The sequence below is a fragment of the Tachypleus tridentatus genome, chromosome 1 (assembly GCF_004210375.1).
Source record: "Tachypleus tridentatus isolate NWPU-2018 chromosome 1, ASM421037v1, whole genome shotgun sequence".
NCBI classification, from domain to species: Eukaryota; Metazoa; Arthropoda; class Merostomata; order Xiphosura; family Limulidae; genus Tachypleus; species Tachypleus tridentatus.
In genome coordinates, this window is record NC_134825.1 from 80,863,456 (window position 1) to 80,884,419 (window position 20,964).

The 20,964-nt window shown below is 30.9% G+C and overlaps 1 protein-coding gene across 4 annotated transcripts; it reads right to left on the reverse strand.

The window, feature by feature from the left end:
• Positions 1-221: 221 nt before the first annotated feature.
• Sld5 (DNA replication complex GINS protein Sld5) lies at positions 222-17,171 on the reverse strand. Of its 4 annotated transcripts, none has more exons than XM_076506961.1 (8): positions 17,011-17,171; positions 16,047-16,179; positions 14,223-14,369; positions 10,115-10,168; positions 9,556-9,653; positions 3,903-3,991; positions 1,911-2,001; positions 222-369 (listed from the first exon to the last, which is right to left on the reverse strand). In XM_076506961.1, the coding sequence occupies exons 2-8, from the start codon at positions 16,149-16,151 to the stop codon at positions 285-287; spliced, it is 669 nt and encodes a 222-aa protein (XP_076363076.1). In that variant the 5' UTR covers positions 16,152-16,179; positions 17,011-17,171; the 3' UTR covers positions 222-284. The 4 variants fall into 4 exon arrangements, with proteins under 4 accessions (XP_076363076.1, XP_076363066.1, XP_076363056.1 ...); XM_076506951.1 differs by lacking the exon at positions 222-369 and adding an exon at positions 416-881 and having other exon boundaries at positions 16,047-16,169; positions 17,011-17,167; XM_076506941.1 differs by lacking the exon at positions 222-369 and adding an exon at positions 416-881 and having other exon boundaries at positions 17,011-17,167.
• Between the last annotated feature and the right edge of the window lie 3,793 nt (positions 17,172-20,964).

Below are 20,964 nucleotides of genomic sequence, written 5' to 3' on the forward strand. Positions count from 1 at the left end.
CCACTTTCATCCATATTTTGTTTGATTCCTTTTTCAAGTTCAGTATCAAGCTCTACAGAGTTTTTAATAGCAAAAAATTTAATCTTTATACATGTTTTTTTTTTTTTTTTTTTTTTAATAAGACAGCATACATGGGTTACTAGATTATAGTGTATATTCTAAAGCTTTATACAATTTGTACAGAATAATAATAAGAGGTATTAGAGTATTATGAAGACTGTTTTGCTCCATCAAATGATGATAAAATTATAGTTACTGCTAGAATTAGGTAGGTGATAGGCGTGTTAAAGAAAGACGATGATGAAACAAAAATAAGAAATCTTGGTTTTTGGATATTTGCCAGTTTCGACTTTGGAACATCCTGGATAACTGAAAAGAACCACATATACACCTAACAATATAAAAATTACAAACATTTTAGTTAATTTCACATTTTTATTGAAAATTACATGGAAAAATAAAATACAAATTTTGTTTGACCTTTTAGACGATTTAACCTTCAAAATCTGAAAACAATTTGCTTTTAATAAATGTGCAATTTCATCTCAAGAAACGATTGTTTATACGTATATAACCCTGGAAAACATTCACAATGGAAGAATTACAGATTGCCTATTGAAGGTTTGATCAAAACCAGGTTACTTTGTATAAGAACGACTTGTAAGGACAAACTACAATATTTCAAACATGGTTGCTCTCAGATGGGTATAACCATCAAAAGAACAAACCATCTCAATATTCAACCTCTCCTTTGAAATCTACTGGCTGTCATTTTAAGATATCAGATGAGTTTGATAGTTCCATTCTGGAGCAACCTATAAATAGGTCTGTATCTTATAATATGCTGGGAGCCAGCTTCAAGGTCTATGATGTCACTTTCTCTGTTTGGAGATTTGATCAATTACTTCAACTGCCAAACTACCATCTTGTTTTCAAACAGTTACACAGAAATTCTGGTTTAAAAATGACTGACAAAATTAAAATAAAACCAAGTTGAAATTAAAAACAAAGTTAAATGCTGTTAAAGCACCATAAAGTTGAAAATAATTCATTTGTAAGAATTCTTTTTTCCCTTCATGTATAAGTAATTACTACAAAAATAAATGAAACATTTCTTCTTAATTTTGAATTTTTTAAATAAATATTAAAACATAAACATTAACCAGAAAGATACTAAATCAGTGTCATTAGATGCTAAAGCTGAAGTTTGATATCAATAGGTAAATATAAGTCACTACTAAAAATAACCTTGCACACATTGGTTTCCTTTGTTTTAAAAAGAAAATATTAAACTCTAAGAGACAAACAATCAAACTTGACTGTTTGATTTTAAATTAATTATAATTAAAATTTTCCCATTAAACAAACATTAGAAGTATTAAACAGTTTGTGTATATGTTTTGAATACCATGTAAGGACTATGTGCACCAGCCATTTCTAGTTCTGAACTGACAGACTGGAAAGAAAGCAGCTAGTCAACATTACTACCATCCATTATCAAATCTTGGGTTATTTCAATTGAATAGCTAGATTTGACACTCAACTGATATTGCACATATGACCCCAAAGTTAAATTCACAATTACTTGGTAACGGAAATTAAAAAAACCATGAGCAGTAACTTGAATGAACTTTCTAATTCATTTAGAAGCACAACTAAAGTTTCTTCTAAGTAGTTTTTCATCAAAATTAATCATACAATATCTCACTATTATCGATGAAATATGAAGTACTGAAAGAATGGATTACTCATTAATTCATCTGACACATCTCAAACCTCCAATTTCTCTGAATATCTTGAGTGTTTAAATATATTTCTGACACTATAAATTAAAAAACTTAAGACTTAAAAGATATTTTCAGCATTAATTATGCAATTCTTAACAAATCACACATTCTATTAACTATTACCTTGTTTCAGATGCTCCTTCTTCTACCACTAGGTTTGGTGTATCTTTTAACACTTTGAAGAAGACATAACTGTCTAAATTTGGCTTTGAACCTAAGAACAGGTACAATGTTGGACTACTGAAAGTTTTATACATACAAAATGGAATCTATAACCTTCAAACTATTTATTTTTTTTAGCAAAATAGAAATTTTGTATAATAAAATTATCATTATCTCTGCTGTAATCATTAGTCAAATAAATGTTTCTTTGTAATATTTAACTATGGTTTTTCTTTATATCTTCACATTTGAAGTGATGTTTCACAAGTTACACTGCATACTGTTATCTGTAGCAACTACTTACCAACCATTAATGACACTTTATACTCAGAAGCAGTGTGTGTGTGTGTGTGTGTGTGTGTGTGTGTGTGTGTGTGTAGATTGTATGGAAGGTCAAATTACAGCTGGTATACCAATATTCATTATTTAACCACACACACAAAACTGCCTTCCTTGGAACTTCTTGTATGATGCTAGTGTTTATTTTTAATAACATAAGTTAAAAATTCTTCTAAAGAGACAAAACAATAGTTTATACAAATGGGAATTTACTACTTACTTGCTTTATATGAACATGTATTGACCAATTCCATACAATAACATTAAGTATTAAATCAAAAAGTTGTACTCAATACTTGTATAAATTGTTAATCTGCATGTATTATTTAGATAAGTTGAGGTACCTGTCCTTTGTCAGGGTTATGAACTTACAAAATGGGAGGATGCGATGATAAACAGTACAAAATCCTAACTTACACACTATTTATTTTTAAAATAACATATTACAACAGTATTTTGTATAAATGTAAATAACTCAATATGTATATATTTAAAGCATGGTATACACTGGGTAATGGTCAGTGTGACTTTGTACAAAGAGGTAGCACCCAAAGTAATGGAAGCAGAAGTACTTTCTGTTACCCCCTTTCAACAATCACATTTTAATATCCTTCCACACTGTTTCACATTATTAATTAATTAATTGTCATTGGCCACATAAATGTCTTATTGAATGAAGTTTTTAGGTCACAGGTCAAAGTAGGAAATGGTCATAACTCAAGTAACAGTTCTCCAGTGTTACGGTAGCTGTTATCATATAAACTTCATCTAAATTTCTGTGTTACTGCAATACAGGTGACCATTTTATCTTATTCCCAGTGTAGCACTTGAGTAGTTTCACAACTGAAAAAAATTGAATATCAAGTTTCATTCCTTTACCAAAATCCCACAGCTAGCAAGTAAATTTTTTTTTTTTCCCAAGTCAAACTAAATTATTTTCTTTACAAATACAGTTATGAATTAATGAAAAGGTACTTTTACACAAAAAATACAATAAGTGAAAAGAGACTGGAACATGAACCCACAAGCTCTATCTCTGAGGTACCCAAGAGTACTAGCCATCTCTGTTATTGTTCGTTCATCCATAAGGTTTTTTTTAAATTAGTATGATTACCACATACAAACTAAAATTAATTTAAATGTTGTATACTACTGCTTTTATTTAATTGTATAAAACTGGAGTTACTAGTCATAAAACATTATTTCAAGTAGAACAGATTTTTGACAATGTATTCAAATTTCAATAGTGTTTATGCCAATTTCGACCTAAAAGCAAAGTATTTTCAAACAAGCCACAAACAAGTTTCACAAAACCACTTTAAAGCCAAATAATGTTTTACATAATATCAGGAAGTCTGATTAAAACACCATGAATAATACATTAAAGAGCTGTGTAATTCCATTGTGTCTGTAAATGTTTGTTCTACAGTGGGAAAGTTTAATATTTTTGCCATAATCTATTCTCTTACTTTTTTTAAAAAGAGAAATAAACTATCTACAAAAACTTACTGGGTACACACATAACATTTTCAAGTTCTGTAAATATACCTTTCAATACCTAACCTTCAAACTAAATTTCTGCTACCAGAAACTGACACAGAAAGCAACTCTTACCTACAGTAGCTAACTGAAAATGTTCCATGTTAGGTGGCATGTGCTGGAGAATGGTGTCGTGAAGATAACCTTCAATGTTTCCAACATACCTAAAATCACACCGAGTTGATTTTCAGAAAATTAATGAATAAAAGTAAACTTTCCATAATTGAATACCTTATATGATATATACATCAAGTTCCAAAAGACTTGGTTTGCCTAATACAGTGAAATGTTCCTTTAGGTTATCCTGCATTTTTATTATTAATGATCTACATTATTACATGTAAAATACAATTTATATATAGAATTATACACTTACATAATATGTATTTTGTGTAATCTTAGACTCTACTTGACATAGTCTAATACCCAGTATAAGGAAAGAAAGGTATTCCAATATAATGGAAAATTTAGTACCGAACAATTATAATTACTGGCACAAAGCAGAAACAAACAAACAAATTTCTACAAAAATTACAAACTAAGGTATCAATAACAAATACAGAATCTCAACATTTATTTAGAGAAACTATAATGATTACAAAGTGCCTCAAGCCTTGGAAACACAGTGACAAAATTAGTTAAAATTAGCAATAAAAATATCAAAATATTTCAAAAGTGAACGTTAAGTGTTCTAGCAACTATATTAAAACCAAGGTTCTGCTTTTTGACACCTATGTTGCTTTGTAAAACATTGTGAGAATGATAACTTAAATTAGATATTATGCTTGTATAATGCAATCTTATTTTTAAAAAAATTGAAACATTATACCAAATATTAATTACATTTTAAATATATGTAAACATAGTTTGATACACAACTGATGTATCAGTATATTCTAACTATTACAAGTTTTGTGTTATGGCTTTGCATACTTCTAGTTAGAATGATATATTAAATTAGTTATATATTCATATGTATATCAATTAGTAGGTTTAATTTTTAATCTATGTAAGTAAACTGTTTTGGTCAGAAAGTATGGATATACCGGGAAACATGGTAGTGTGTCATGCAGACAAAACAACATGTAGAACACGCTGTTATTAATTCTTTCAACCCAGATATTCTTCACAATCCATAAAAGTTTTAGTGTCTTACATTAAAAATTTTATTCAACAAGTTTTTATTTGTGTTATACTAATTAGTATAGCATAAAATCTTAGCTAATAATCCATATTTTAATAGTACAAGTTTTAAGTTCCTATCTCTACAAGGCAATATTTAAAAAAATCCTGAATTTTCCCTGGTGTGGCACATTTTCTCTAGGCATCTTCTCTATTTCATCCACCACCTCTCCAAAACGTATGAAATTAATTGTAAGTTATTCACTATAAAATCATCATTGCTCAGACAAACCATAATTTTAAAGCCTTTAATTTTGTTTGATAGCTCTTGATTAAAGCTAGTCAGAATAAACAAGTGTAGTTTCCGGTTTTAATCTAACATCATTATCAAAAGTAAAAAGGCTAATTTAGATTTATTTTGATTATTTGCTTTGGTGGTTATAAGGATGGTCAAATTGACTAAAGATGAAGATAAAGAAAATAAAAAATAAAATATAATGTTTTACTGAAAAGCTATCTGAAGTGTATTTAGAAGATTTTAAGAATTACACAAAGTAAATTTGTGATTTTTGAGAAAATGAAAAGTATACTTAATCTTAACATGAAGATTGCTTTGCACATGGACTGTTCAAAACAAATACACAATATATTCATGGACATAACTTTATTGTAGTTTATTAAAAATACTTCACTAAAAAATATAATTTTTAGTATGTGAAAAATGTTTAATGTTAACTGAAAGGCTGCAAAATTTTGAAAGTTACAAGTGTTAAATCTATAAAGACTTTAAACAAGTACAAAGATGTCACACAGTGAGTCAAATTGACTGAACTTGTGTTAACAGGTGTTATAGTTTAGCAATTTTTTCCATTTTGTGTGAGCTCAGACTGGTAATCCAAGCTATCTTATTTACTCAGTATATGTACTAAACTGAAATTTTTCTTAACATACAAAACTTCAAAGCAATCCATTAAGAAATGCACAAGATATAAAATCTCCAATTTTGATTGAATATTTTCTTTGTATCAAGTGTACAGAAACTTTATTTGATAGAAAAACATATTTAACTATTATGGATTTTTTTTTCTAGTTTGGTACACAAACAGATATTAACTTACTATTAGATGTCCAATTTGGTCTAAATATATGGCATGCAAATTTATTCAACAAATACCAATCAAATTTTGACCAAAATTTTTGTGCAACCCTATGCAAAATGTCACATGAGCTATCAGTTTGAAAGTTTTACTACACTTTCATTTAAGAGTAAAGGTAAACCACTTTTAGTTTCTTGCCAGTCAAATTAAAGGTTGCTGATTTACAGCAGCAAATTTATAGAGTGAAAGCACATGTTGATACATTTAGTGCTATTTAGGCCAAGCAAGTTCAATTAGCAGTTTGTATCTCAAATTTACAAAAGAATCATACAAGTGGATAGTTATTATTTCACTGCAAACTTTTAATCACAAACTGATTAAATTTTATGAAAATTTTCCAATTAAAAAACCAATTAGCTTCACACAATACTAGCTTCTGCTTAAATGATTAGCATAAATAATAATGTTTGACACATCTGTATCAAGTGCATGCAGGTGATAATCTAACTTCTATGGTATTAATATAAAAGAAATTATTAACACTGTTTTACAGAGGAAAATCTACCAAGTACTTTAAAGAATGTAGTTGGTTCTTTAAAGTAAAGGCTTGTTCCAAATAATAGGAGCCCAGCATGGCCAAGCGTGTTAAGGCGTTCGACTCGTAATCCAAGGGTTGAGGGTTCAAATCCCAGTCGCACCAAACATGCTTGCCCTTTCAGCCATGGGAGCATTATAATGTGACGGTCAATCCCACTATTCGTTGGTAAAAGGGTAGTCCAAGAGTTGGTGGTGGGTGGTGATGACTAGCTGCCATCCCTCTAGTCTTACACTACTAAATTAGGGACAGCTCGTACAGATAGCCCTTGAGTAGCTTTGCGCGAAATTCGAAAACATAACAAACAAACCAAATAATAGGGTTGTGATCTGAAACCTAATACCTGTTTCTATGAAGTGTCACTTTCTTACTTGCTTTTGCTTGTTGGTGTGTACTGATAAAAAACAAAAGTCATGATATCTAATCAAAAGCACATTCAACTTGGGGCACGATAGTAGGTGATACAAAATATGCAACGTAGCTAGCTAATGAACGAATGGTTGCTATAAACTTCCTATCAATGCAATAGATGTAGCTATCAGTATGGCCAACAATTTTGATCTCATTTCTTTATGTCACATGCTCAACCCTTTTTTAACCACACCTTTTTTTTTTCTTCCCCATCTAAGGTGTTTTTGATTATATACACAATCAATCCCAGTGAAGCATCTGAGTTCCAAAGTAACAGTACTCAAAGGTTTTCATAAAGGATGCAAAAGTGTTGTTTTTGTAAATATATCATATACCACTAGGTAGGAAAAATTTATTTTGAAACGTAACAAATTGAATAATCATTTTTATCAGGTACTCTGTTGAAATTAGATAACTGAGCTGGCATGAATGATAATTTTTTTTGGTATTCCCAATAAATATTTGCTTTCATTTCTACTGAATAAGCTTAGAAATCTGCCACAGATTAGTTTTACTTCCATTCATGTTCTTTTTTCAAGTAATGCCAAAACTTTCAAATTAGATTTAGCAGTGGAGCTTTATGTCGACCACTTCATAACTGTACTATCCCAGAACTTTCTTCTTCAACTAGATACCTCTTATTCAACTGAGAACTATCCTTCAAAGTTCAAAACCCAGGCCAATTAGACATCATTCACTAAGTCCTGATGAACCAGAATGTTGTGATACTGCTCCCTCATTTTTATAACATCACCTCTGACAGTATCTCTAACTTCTGAAGCAGAAAAATATCCCATTTAATTATTAATTCCCCACAATTTATAATTTGCAAAAGGCTCAATCCATGGTTTTTCAATCTACAGCACATTACTCATTTATTCAATTTTTGTGATTATTTGCAATGTTTAAATGCTTGATCATGTTCACATATAAAAAAATTAGGATTAGAGGCTGCTACTTGTATATAGACAGTTTTCCTGCAAACATTTTCAAAACTTTTGTAATACATAACATGCATTTCTTAATATATTTCCAGAGATGCCAACTATTTTAAATGACTGAGCGTAATAATTGTAGATAGAGCACTTTATCACTTGCAGCTACTAGGCCTGACAATGTCTCTAAGCTGTTTATTATTATATTATTATTATAACTATTATTATTTATTAGTGCCATATTTATTACCATAAACCATTTATGGTTTCATATTCTGAATTCTTACTCATAAATGTTGTTATCTGCATTGTTTTTGTCTTCGCCTCAGCCTTTTGTTGGTGAGATGCAGATTTTGTATGTCTGAAACAATCGTTTATCACACCATGTGCCACAGAAAAATCAATGTGGCAAACTGTACAAAACGCATGACTGTCACTGACTTTTGATACAATGACCAGATATTTTGCACTATACTCTTTCCTAAATTTTTGATTCACAGTTTTAGTCCTTTTAGATTTGCCAGAAACATGACACTCTGGTGAAAGAGGCCTCTTTTTTTCCATCTTGTGAACGATCACATTGATGTTTCTATGCCACTCAAAAAATGAGATACCCATCTACTTGAGCGCTGATTGGCTGACAAGCACTGATGATGTAACTATGGATTCCACCATGTACCCAGTATGGAGAAGCACCTTGCTCAAACTATTAGTGGACGTCTGAGACATAAATATTTTTTATTATTACAAGCACAACATGATTATCGCAAGTAGCCATTTGGACTATGTCTTTTATTTAATATCAAAATTTATTTGTATCTCACTAGGAATTTTCTTTTCAGCCCTTTCAAGCCCTGGGAGAACAATTTATCACTTTATAGTATAGGCCTATATAATATATAATAATGTGGGAGTTCCAACAAGTCGTAATATTTGTCTGTTTGAGCATATAGTCATAACGTATATACATCAAAATCGTAATGATTACACTCAAGTCATAATGGTTGGCATCTCTATATTTCTTATTTTCCTCAATTTTAGCCATCTTGGAGTTTGCAAAGTCCTTGGATGATGTTTATTTTACTGGTGATTCACTACAAATAAATGAGCTGAAAAAAGAATCAGCAATGTAAAATATGTGTGAAAAACATTTCATCATCAGAGCAACTATCAATGAATCGGGAAATCTGAATCCACAACTAGTGTTGCTTGGAAGTTTATGTGCCTATGTACAATAATATTTATGAAGGGAATAATTATTTTTTGTAATTAGAAAAAATATGTTCATAAAGTACAGAGAGCCAGCATTAATGTTTTGCCAACAGTGGCTCCCATTCATCAAGTTCTTACAGTAAAATGATACTGTTTTTTTTTTGTTGTTGGACTCGCACTTATGATTGATACTGTATACAAATGTGTACAAACCACAGAATTAGAATGGTAAAATATACCCTGTTAATAAAAGCATCTGCAGAAGTACAACCCACACAATAGTAGGGATATAGTCACATTAATGTGTGTGTGTATATAATACTTAAATTACTTAAAAAAGAAAAATTTAAACATACTGTTGAGCAAATAATTTTTCTTCTGGAGACATTAATTCAATGTTTTCAGCTTCTTCTTGAGATTCTAAGCTGAGAAAATAAGCACCAAATCTTTCAATCTGAAAAAATAAAACCAAAATTAAAAAAAATTTATTCTTATACTGTTCACAATTTTAAAATACTTATAATGCCAAAAGAACTCAACTATATAATATAACCCCATACCTTCTGTAAAACTTCTAATATGAACTCATGAAATCACTAAAGTTACACATAAAATAAACATATATAAATATAGTAAGAGTGCATCATACTCTTAACTCTTTCTTACTTGGAAAATCAACAATATCAAAATCCAAATAATATCCAAATACACTGCTTATTAACTGAATACCAATATTGTAAGATTCATAAAGATAATAGAACTACTAATATAGCTTTTTTGACACCCACGATCCTATTTGACAAATTAGATCATGTCAATTAAAAAAACAGAGGATTTTGGGCATGTTTTTTAAGTTTTGATCAAATTTACTTGTAGAATATCAAGCATACTAAAAAGTAATCTCAGGAAACTTACTTTTTCTAGACGAATTCTTAGGTAACTATTCAAAACAAATCGAATTCGATCAAGCTGAAATGAAAAATTACTCATAAAACACTACAAATCTTTATTAAAATATTCAAAATAAGAATCTAAAGAAAACAACAAAATAAACTCAACATCTGTGATAAGAAGATTATTCCTCTTGATTTCTCCATTACATCAGAGGCATTTAATGTAGTTTTATCATGAATGTTAGGCTTGTTGGATTATAGTACTTAACATGCTCTTGGTATTCAAATCACTCCTTTAAAATAAATACTGTTTTTGCTTTAAAACCCAATGAAAACTGTTTATCATCACACTATTTTATGATTTATCTTTACCTCTACACTTCCTCATAAAATATTTAGGTGTGTGTATAGACCCTAAATATAAGGTTTGGTATAATTATTTATCTCAACCAAGCAACATTCTTGGCTGTATTGTTTTACATAACATTTCATTGTTGCCTGTGGTAGCAATAGTTGTATTGCTTTACCTTACATCTTACTGTCGCATCAACCAAGTGGATATTATAGCTGTATTTCTTTTCATTACATCTTACCATTGCTTGCATTAACCACATGATAGTTATAGATGTTACTGCTTTACATCTTACTGTTGCCTCAACTAAATGGCAATCACTGCTGCTATTACTTTACCTTGCCCTCTCAAGAGGTTCAGAGAGGCCCAGACAACTTCTATGTTTTGAGGCCTCTGGCTATGATAAAAATAAAAAATGATGGCACACAAAAACATTTTTTTTCTGACTGGAAAGCACATGAAAACAAGTTGCAAAACTCAACAAATGCAAAACAAACAACAAAAAACAAGCGTTTAAATTTGAGGCCTGGGCCAACGACCCTCCTACCCCTTCCCTCTAATCTGTCTCTAGTCTCAGCCAAATGCCAAACATAGCTGTATTGATTTACATTATGTTATTGTTGCCTTACTCAACCAAGTGGTTGTATTGCCTTATATTGCAAGTTATTATCTCAATTAAGTGTCAACCATACTTGTATTGGCTTACATTATACGCATTAACAATTTTCCTTAACCCTATATCAAAGTTATTTCTACAAACCTTATAAACCACTTAATATTGCAAAAAATGATTGGAATCTGAGAAGCCTAGAAGGGTCCAGAAGCACTGTTATTTGGGAGTTGAGGTAAAACTCCTTAAAACTTTCTTGTTTTGAGAATTTTGTACAAGCAAAAAATAATAATAAATGTATCTAATTTTTCTAAATCATATCAAAATGAAACTGAAAGAGATAAGTGAATACAATGAAAAAACAAACAAAAACTGTCAATTACTATTTTGGTTACTATATAAAATCAAAAATATTTTTCATATATGTATCATTATACAAGTAAATCAAGGCTAAAAGCAAGACATGATGTTTTTCTACAGGGGCAATGGTCATAAAGACTTTTGTTGTCAGATCATTTTTAAGTCTATTAACCATTATGTATCTTTAAAACTTTTAGATATTTCTTTCCATTTTATTATTTCCTTTCACTCTCTCTCTCCATTATTCCCACCTAAAGCATAAAAAATATGTTTGAAATAGCTTTTTTCCATGACTTCTAACACAACTAGTGTAAGAAGAATCTGAATTTTGTGCTAAACAGAAATTGACTTAACAGTTACTTGCATCAACCAAGTGGTAAACATTGCTGTAATTACTTTACCTTGCATCAGGTAGATGTAAATTTTAGGTTCACTTCCCATTGCCAACATACTAGACAGATCAGATTACATGGTCAAAATGCTGCTAATTACAGAGCTTTAGGGTTGATAGAGAAGAAGAGAAGGTAGCAAGAGTACAAACAGCTAGGAATATCGCCCTAAAACACACTTTCTTATTTTTGTAACAAATTATATTATGAAAAAGTACAATGGTGGGTAAGAAGAAAATTGTACACCATCCTCCCCTAGCTTTTTGACAAGTTCCATGCTGTAGCATTGATCTATTAACCATTAAATTCAGATTAAGTCTGTTATAAAGTAACTTATTGTTTTAACTGTTAAAAATAATAAGATATTAGAGGTACATCAAAACTTTAACGAAATGAATGATATTTTATCACAGGTTGCTTCATACTTGTATTACATTTTAATGAATTTAAATTTATCCATCTCAAATTAAGTCCCATTACATTTGTTGCAAAATAATTTAAGAAGTTTCTATAGTGAGGCAGATACATGAAAAAAAATGTTAAAATTTGCAGAAAGCATGACATTTGGTATATAAAGGTTTTAAAGTGTATCAGTTTCAAATATGTAAGGAAGTAAGTTGTCAGACAAAATCTTTTTAATGAAACCATGGGTGTATCCCTTCACATCTCATCCTTTTTAAATAAAAGTTGTTCTCTGGGTACTGGACTGCTTCTCTCCACGAGTTGAAAGTACATTGAGTCCTTTTAGTTTCACAACCTATTTACAAAATTCTAGATCAGTCTACAGAAGTACAAGGCCCAACAACTGTGGATGCCTTTGCTTGGATAAATGCCCACATGACCCACTGATTGTGGCAGTTTTGAGATTTTGCAGGTTCACTTCCCATTGCCACAAAACAAGCTCACCCTTTCAGCAGTGGGGGCATTATATTTGTTTCTTTGTTTTTTAGTTATGAAAAAGTTACTGATGCTATCTGTCACCATTCCTAAATTTAGACTGCCCACTTGAGGGAAGGCAACTAGAAAGCAGCACTTTCTGACAATATTTATGCTACATTTTTACCAAAGACCAGTAGGACTGATCTTGACATTATTAGTGGTTCTGCCATGACTCAAACTAATTTGTTCAGTTTCTGATACATACCAAATGAAATCCTACATGACATGATAGCTAGAACCACACAATTAGCAGCCACATGCAAAGATGTGCATAAGTTCTGTTTGTACAGTGTTGATTCAGATACATGTCAAGTGAACTCCACATAACATGACAAGCTGGTATTACATACAACTGAACAACTACATGCAAAGACATGCATGTGTTCTATTTCTAGACAGCTCACAAATGTGAAGATATTGCCTAGTAGCCATTGTTTACATAACCAGCAACAATGATACTTGGTGTTCATATTTACCTTGTCTGGACTAAACAATAGCTTAAACTTTATATTTTGGTTCCTTATTACAAGTTATAAGTGTCACTGGTGTTACTTAAGGAAACATTCTTCTCATAAAGAAAAAGTTACAGCAAGTTAATATTCATTTTTCAATCAAAAAATGCCAACTGCAAAATAACTTCCTTATTTAACTGTCACATGTTACTAGACATGACCTAATAACTATAACTAGATATCAAGGTGCTATTACATAAAGAGGATGCCTGTTTAATTACAACTAACACTAGCTAGATAACAGGCACTTAAAAGAGAAAACAAAAGTATTGCTGTCAATACATACTACTTACATACCTCCTAGTAGAATAAGCAAAATGTTTTTGATTTACTGCTTTCTCAGCACACATATCCACATAATTTTTCAAACCTTACTTGAATTATGATTCTCAATTTTAATGAGGACATCCTAAAAAATTGTTTCCTTCACTTTTAAAATCAGCATATCTTAAAACTTTCCTAAACCAGTTTTCATGTTTTCTGTCAGAAGAGAGCATATGATACAATATTTTCACATATCTGCTCCACTATGACTCCTATCAGAAGGAATGAAATAAGAGTATTCCAGAAATTACATTGACAAACTGTTTACATGTATTTCAGAAAAACTAAGAAATAAATGTTAATACATTTTAACATGATTTCCAGACACCCTATAATACTCAGACTGGAGCAAATTAAAGGTATGCAATGTCCATTCTACACTACTAAAGAGCTCTATATTGAAGTCATTAGCTTGAAATCATTTACTACTGCAAATACACAACACCAGGGAAAAAAAAAGTACAAAAAGACTTAATATTCCAAGTCAGTTTTGTGCCAAACTCCTTCATTATATGAATATTTTTTGAATAACAGTTAGCAAGTTACATCTCCCCTAATTGACTTAAATTGTTTTACACAAATGTCATTAGGACATGGGTTTCCAAACAAATTCAATCATAAAATCAGCAAAAGTAATCCTGTACCTCCATTTTGTGAATGATGATCCTAAAATCTCCAGGTTTCACATGATGTAGGTTTTGGTCCATGTGCTGAAGCTGGTCTAACATACAATCAACTAATTCACCTTTATAAGGCAGAAGCTCAGGAGCAAATTTTTCATTTAACCAGGCCTGAAAGAATATTTTTATCAGGAATTGCAAATATTTTTTTGCAGTTATATGCTATGGTCAGGCAAAACTAAGCATGTTTACTGACGCATGAAAATGCCAAAATATGAACATGTCATGTTGAAGAAATATTCTCAATAATAATAGATGACTGAAAGTGAAAACTTGATTATTATCTTTAATACCAGTACAGAAGATGTACTTAGAATAGTGGTTAAGCAAAAGCTGTTGAGTGCTACACAATAAAATATGCAAGGCAACAAGTCAAAAATTTTATTTCACAGTCAACATGAATTTAGTAAGGGGAAATATTGCCTTATTATTTTTTTAAGACTTTGAAAAGGATAGTGAATATTTATATGAGGATAAGAATGTGGATTTGGTGTACATTGATTTTGTTGAAGCATTTAACAAGATGCCACAAAAATTATCTCTACAGATGTTAAGATGGAAGTTGGCTCCTTTGATAAAAAAAAAAAAAATATGGCTGAATGAAAGAAATCAGTGGGTTGTTATAAGTGGAGTGGAGTCAAGAGTTTGGATAATTTGGTGAATTGAGCAAAGAAACTATAGATACTTTTAAGTATAATAAATGCAAGGTAATGCATGTAGGATAATACAGTTTGAAATATAAGTATAATTTTGATAGGAGTCATTTTAACAGGTTATGGAAGAAAAGGATCATGGTGTCTTGGATGAAAAGCCTCTAAAGCCATCCAAGCAGCCTTTTTTCTAGTGGTAGGATAAATGTGATTGTGGATGAATCTACAAAAATACTGAGTAAGAGTATAAAGGTATTATAATTTCATTTTATAGGTCCCTGGTTAGGTTCATTTGGAGTATTGTGCCTAGTTTTAAACTACTTACCTTAAGAAGGACAGGGAATAGTTGGAAATCATCCACAAGTAGTTTATTATCTTGAAATAAAATTCAGTTAATAGAGAGCTGATTGTAGCATTTAAAATTGTTAAAAGAATTGGTAGTGTTAATGCATAATGTTTTTTGTACTTAATGTTAAAATGGTTGAACTAGGGATAAAGATACAAATTCTTGCAGTGTATGAGTCATCTTTAGTTGACCTTTTATTTTTCTAGCAGGGTAGCTGGCCTTTAAAATAGGTGGCAGATGCAATAAATTTAAGGGAGCATAAGGGAAGGCTTAATAGATATTTGAATGACAAGGGCTGGCTTTGAGTGATTAATTATCTTGAAGTTTAGCTTAGTAGATAGGACAGCCTATATGGATCAGTAAGTCCTTTGTTAACCCTAAATTTTATGTCATGGGATGTGGATATTAATTTCAATTTTTTAACTTTCATTTAATAGGTAGGTATATATACTTTTGAATGAAATTAAATTAGTTTCTAATGTTTTTACTGCTTGAAGAGGAATAACCTCAACAAGTCAGAATTCTCACATCACTCTGCTTGTTCTCAGTTTAGAATCTTATACATTACTGAAAGGTTTCATCATATAGCAAACACACTTTAATAAATTTTAAATATTCTTTATAGAAATTGAAAGACACATAGGTTATAAAAGCAATCAAAATATGCACACTAAAACTTTATTAAGCATCTAATACACATTATTAAGCATTCTAGTAAAGATTTTATAAGTTCCTTATGGCTTAAAGAACTCATTAGATATTTAAGATTAAGGAAGGACATCACATTATTACTTCTTCTAACTTCTGAAGGACTTCTATAGGGGTTGTCAGCTCTGTTTCATCTTCATCACTAGGTAAAATATCTTCTTGGGCATGTGTTTCACAGTCTCCTGCCATACCGGTTTGTTTTTTTTTCTAAAAATAACTAAATGATTCATTACAGGCTGTTTTAAAATGCTTCCAATATAAATTATCCTACCTTCAAAATCTCAACCAAATAATAATTTCTACAATCTGATGTAACTATGGTACTAACAGGTCTACATGTAGTTAAGCATGAATAATGATATTATTGAAATACACTGATGATTAATGCAAGTCATACAAGAAAACAACATAGAAGCAGGCTATCTGGCTCACTCTCATCAATCCTAAATCTAAAAATTAACCTAAATAAATGCAGCTTTTCAAAAACATGCAATACTATTCAACAACAACCTTTAACAATCTGAACTATGAGCAAACACCAAATCATCATGAAAATTATTGTACAAGTTAATTATTTTAATATTAACATATACCCAAGAATAACATATAGTTCGTCCTCGCATATTCGAAGCTCACACTAATTCCTTCATTTGATAAAATCACAAATACGAATCCAAGACTTCACTCTGTAACCCACATGTACACAAGATATCTCTTCTACTTTAAAATATTCTAAATAACAGTAGGAAGTTCTAGGTTTGGAAAAGTGATTTTGATGTTGAAAGTCCAGTGTCATGAAAAAAGGTAAGCTTCACCAGTTGATAATCACTTTAAAAAACAATTACCTGAGAGCAATAATTATTAACAATAATATTGTGGCTGCATAATACTGATAGTAATAGTATTAATATTAAATTTGGGCCCCTCTCTTTTGAATGTCTTGATTCTCAATTTTTGTACAGCAAAACTGATTATCTGACATTACTCCTTAGCTTTAGATAATTTAAATTTAATAATTTTACTGTGATTCTACAACATCAGAACTTACCAGGATTTACACATAAGCAGAATTAAGTCAAATTAGGCTTAATTAAAGCTACAATCTTAACTGCATTACACTTATACACACTAAACAACGATAATATTGTTTCCCGCCATAACTTGTAAGTAACAACAGACTTAAAGGGCATGCGTAAAACGTTTTATATTACAATATCAATTTTTATTGTGCGAACGCTTAATCATAATTAACTATTTAATTATGCTCGTATAAGACATTAATGTGAAATGTATAACGACAAGTATAATTAATTTTTGTGCTACAGGTAATTATAAAAATAATAAAATCGATTTTTTCTAATATTTACACTTGGTACATTCGTTTATCTAAAATTTATGTTTGTATGGTATACTATTGTATACGTAGATGTTATTTGAACAAACGATGAATAAGTTCTGACAAGCTCGGAACAGAGATCAGAAATAAGATTGAAGTATTTTAATAATGTTACTAATTTAAAGTTTAGTTGCAATATTTGCTGAACTAGATCGTTTTACTTGCAGAAGGTCTCTTTCTGAGTATTTTATAATTCTCATAAAGTAAAATACATATAGCATCATACAAGCATAGCTTCACTTACCAGTGCATCCCAGTGGGAGATGGAATGTCTGTGGATCTACAGCACTACAAGCTGGGTTTCGATACACGCGATGAGCAGCTAGAGCACAAATAGTACATCTTGCGGCTTTGCTCTTAGCAAAATAAACAGTAAAATCTATGGTTATGTTGTGTTTGTCAGTGCAGTTTTTACATAGTACAGACCTTAGATCGTTTACAAAAAGTAATTAGAGTAACAAACAACTTGATAATGAAAGAAGACCAAGTAGCAAGGATACTCGATTCACAACTTCTGGATTGGGGGATCGAACCTTGTCTTCGAATATGTTTCCAATTCCAGTCGTGGGACGTTATAATGTGATATTCAATCCCACTATTAATTGGTAAAGAGTATCAGAAGAGTTGGTTGTTCGTAGTATTGGCTAGCTGCCTTCTTGCTACTTACTTGCTTCAAAATTAGAAACAGCTAGCACAAACGTCCCTCGAGCAGCTTTGCACGAAATTAACAAAAACGAATACGCATGTGATTTTCAATAAAAGTAACGTTTTATATGTCGAAATCTTGAAAAGCATTAGAAACTTAAAATATGTGATAAAAATCACGTAAACTACAAATGTTTTTTCTTCGAATTTAGAACAACTAGACACCTAAAAAATGATGAAGTAGGACATTTAGACACCACTTGTTTATTACAAAAGAAAACAATAATTTTCGCTATTATAATACTAATATATTTCTTGGCCTACTAAATTACCACTTCAATTTACTCCTTTGCATAAACTGTTTTTATTGTTATTTCGCGCATAGCTAGACGAGAACTATCTGCGATAGCCGTCCCTAATTTAGCAGTGCAAAACTAGAGGGAAGGCAGCTAGTCATCACCACCCACCGCCCACGCTACTCTTTCACCAACAAACAGTGGAATTGACCGTAACTTTGTAACGCGCCTACTGCTGAAAAGGGCGAGAGCATTTTCGGTGTGACAGGGATTCGAACCCGCGACCCACAGATTACGAGTCGAGCGCCTTAACCACCCAGACATGCTGGGCCAGCCTTGCCTATAAAGTGAAATGTTTCCTCAATGTATTTTTTATTACACTCGCACCGTGTATTATAAAAAGAATTCGGAAGTGAAGATTTCACCTTCCTAAGACTGTTGTGTAGTGTAGGAGGACTTAAGAAAACTGTGATGATGTTAAGTTTATTTATTATCCCACAAAAATTTTTCCTAAGGGTGGTACGTAAGGAAAATATGTTTTTTTGTTGTTGTTGTCTCTTTATTACCCTTTTGTGGTGTTTGTCAGATTATGGTTTATTATAACTTGAAAGGGATAAACCATATGACACACGTTGAATCATTTTATTCAGATAAACATTATTCCTGGAAATTTTTTATGTACAACAGTTTTACAAATTTGTAGACAATACTAAGTCTTATATCTGGTCTAGACCCGAATATTTTAATAAGTATAATAACAAATAATAGATGCTATAATATCTATTACAAATCTTTAATTAGATAATTTTTGTTTCATAAATTAAATTCCTGTTGTAGTTTTGCTCTCTTAAGAAACTGGTTTGTTTCAATGTAACAATAGTTTTGATTAGCTGGATAATTAACATCATTTTGTTTCCAGTGGCTAACTTTTTGCAACAGACAGTTGTTTTGCGAGATGCATTTTTTGTTTTACATTACATGATATCAACCTGATTAGATTTTGGCTTTGATAATTAACAACAAAGTCAACATCAGTGCTCTTTCATTTGGAGCATACTGGTTGTTTGTAGAGAGAATACTGAAGTGAAACATCCAGTCAGAAATTACCTTACGAGTAGAGATACGCAGTTAAGTTATTTGATCAAAAGCATGATTAAATCATCTACTAATTAAATTGTTTTTAATTATTCAAATATATTAAATATTGCCATTACTGATTTTCAATTATGTTTATCTATTTGAAGTTGTTTGAATTAATCTATGTGCATCACAACTTATGACAATAATTAACTAATCGAAATTATTATTTCCAATTTTTACTATTTAGTATTACAATTTATTACCATTTTCAATTATTTCGGGGCCCGGCATGGCCAGGTTGGTTAAGGCGTTCGACTCGTAATCTGAGGGTCGCGAGTTTCAATCCCCGTCACACCAAACATGCTCGCCCATTCAGCCGTGGGGACGTTATAATCCCACTATCCGTTGGTAACAGAGTAGCCCAAGAGTCGGCGGTGAGTGGTGATGACTAGCTGCCTTCCCTCTGGTCTTACACTGCTAAATTAGGGACGGCTAGCGTAGATACCCCTCGAGTAGCTTCGCGTAAAATTAAAAAACAAACAAACAATTATACCAACTTTCCAAATATGTCAAATATTGCCATTACGATTTCCAATTATTTTCATCTAATTGAGGTTATTTGGATTCATCTGTGTGTGTCACAACTCGTGAGAATAATTAACTAATGCAAGTCACCATTTTCAATTTTTAATATTTTATTATTATTAAAACGTAATAGCTTAAAGTATTAAAGTATTGGTTAGCGCCTTACATACGCAGATTATAAATGATATTTTGATTACAAATTACAAAAACCCTAATTTAGAAGGGATGGAAGAAGAATTTTGTGAACTGGACATTTGAATTATTTGAAGACACTGATTAAATTTTTAAAAATACGCTTACATATTCAAAACAAGCATATTCATTAAAGGAAGACTTATATCTGATGATTATGAGATGGTTTCATTATTAAATTCTGTCTTATGGAAAGTTTGATAAAAGAAGTTTTGTTAATATCATTTAACAAAGCTTAAACTTTTATTGCATATAACATACATTAAAATTATTCCATTATAATACCCATTCGATTTCAAACATAACAGTATCAATTTCGTAGCAAACAACATAGATGAAAAACAGATCCGATTTCAGTATTTACAGCCAGGTGTTGATGCTCAACTATATGCACAAAGTTACGAAGCGTTATTTAGTGAAAATGGAAAACAATTTCAAGATCAAAAAATTGATACAAGATATGATAAATACTCGGGAGGACATACACAGTTTGCCTTTGATCTTTCACGTGATCTATTTGCTGGTGATTCACACTATAATATAGCGAAATAGAGGAATTTACGAACTTAAATACGTTTTGGTAGCGCCTTACACAATACTATAAACATTCGAGCATATGCAGAATGTCAGTCACTTTTAGAAACTGATCAGTCTTGAAACGTCATAACCGATGTATAACAATCTATGAACACGTTAGAAATTCATTCGATATTTTCACAAAATATGTGTACGCGAAAAAACGTTTGGAGGTGTTTTTTGTCATTCAGTAAAACAATTATACATTGCCAACTTGAATCGAAGTAAATAA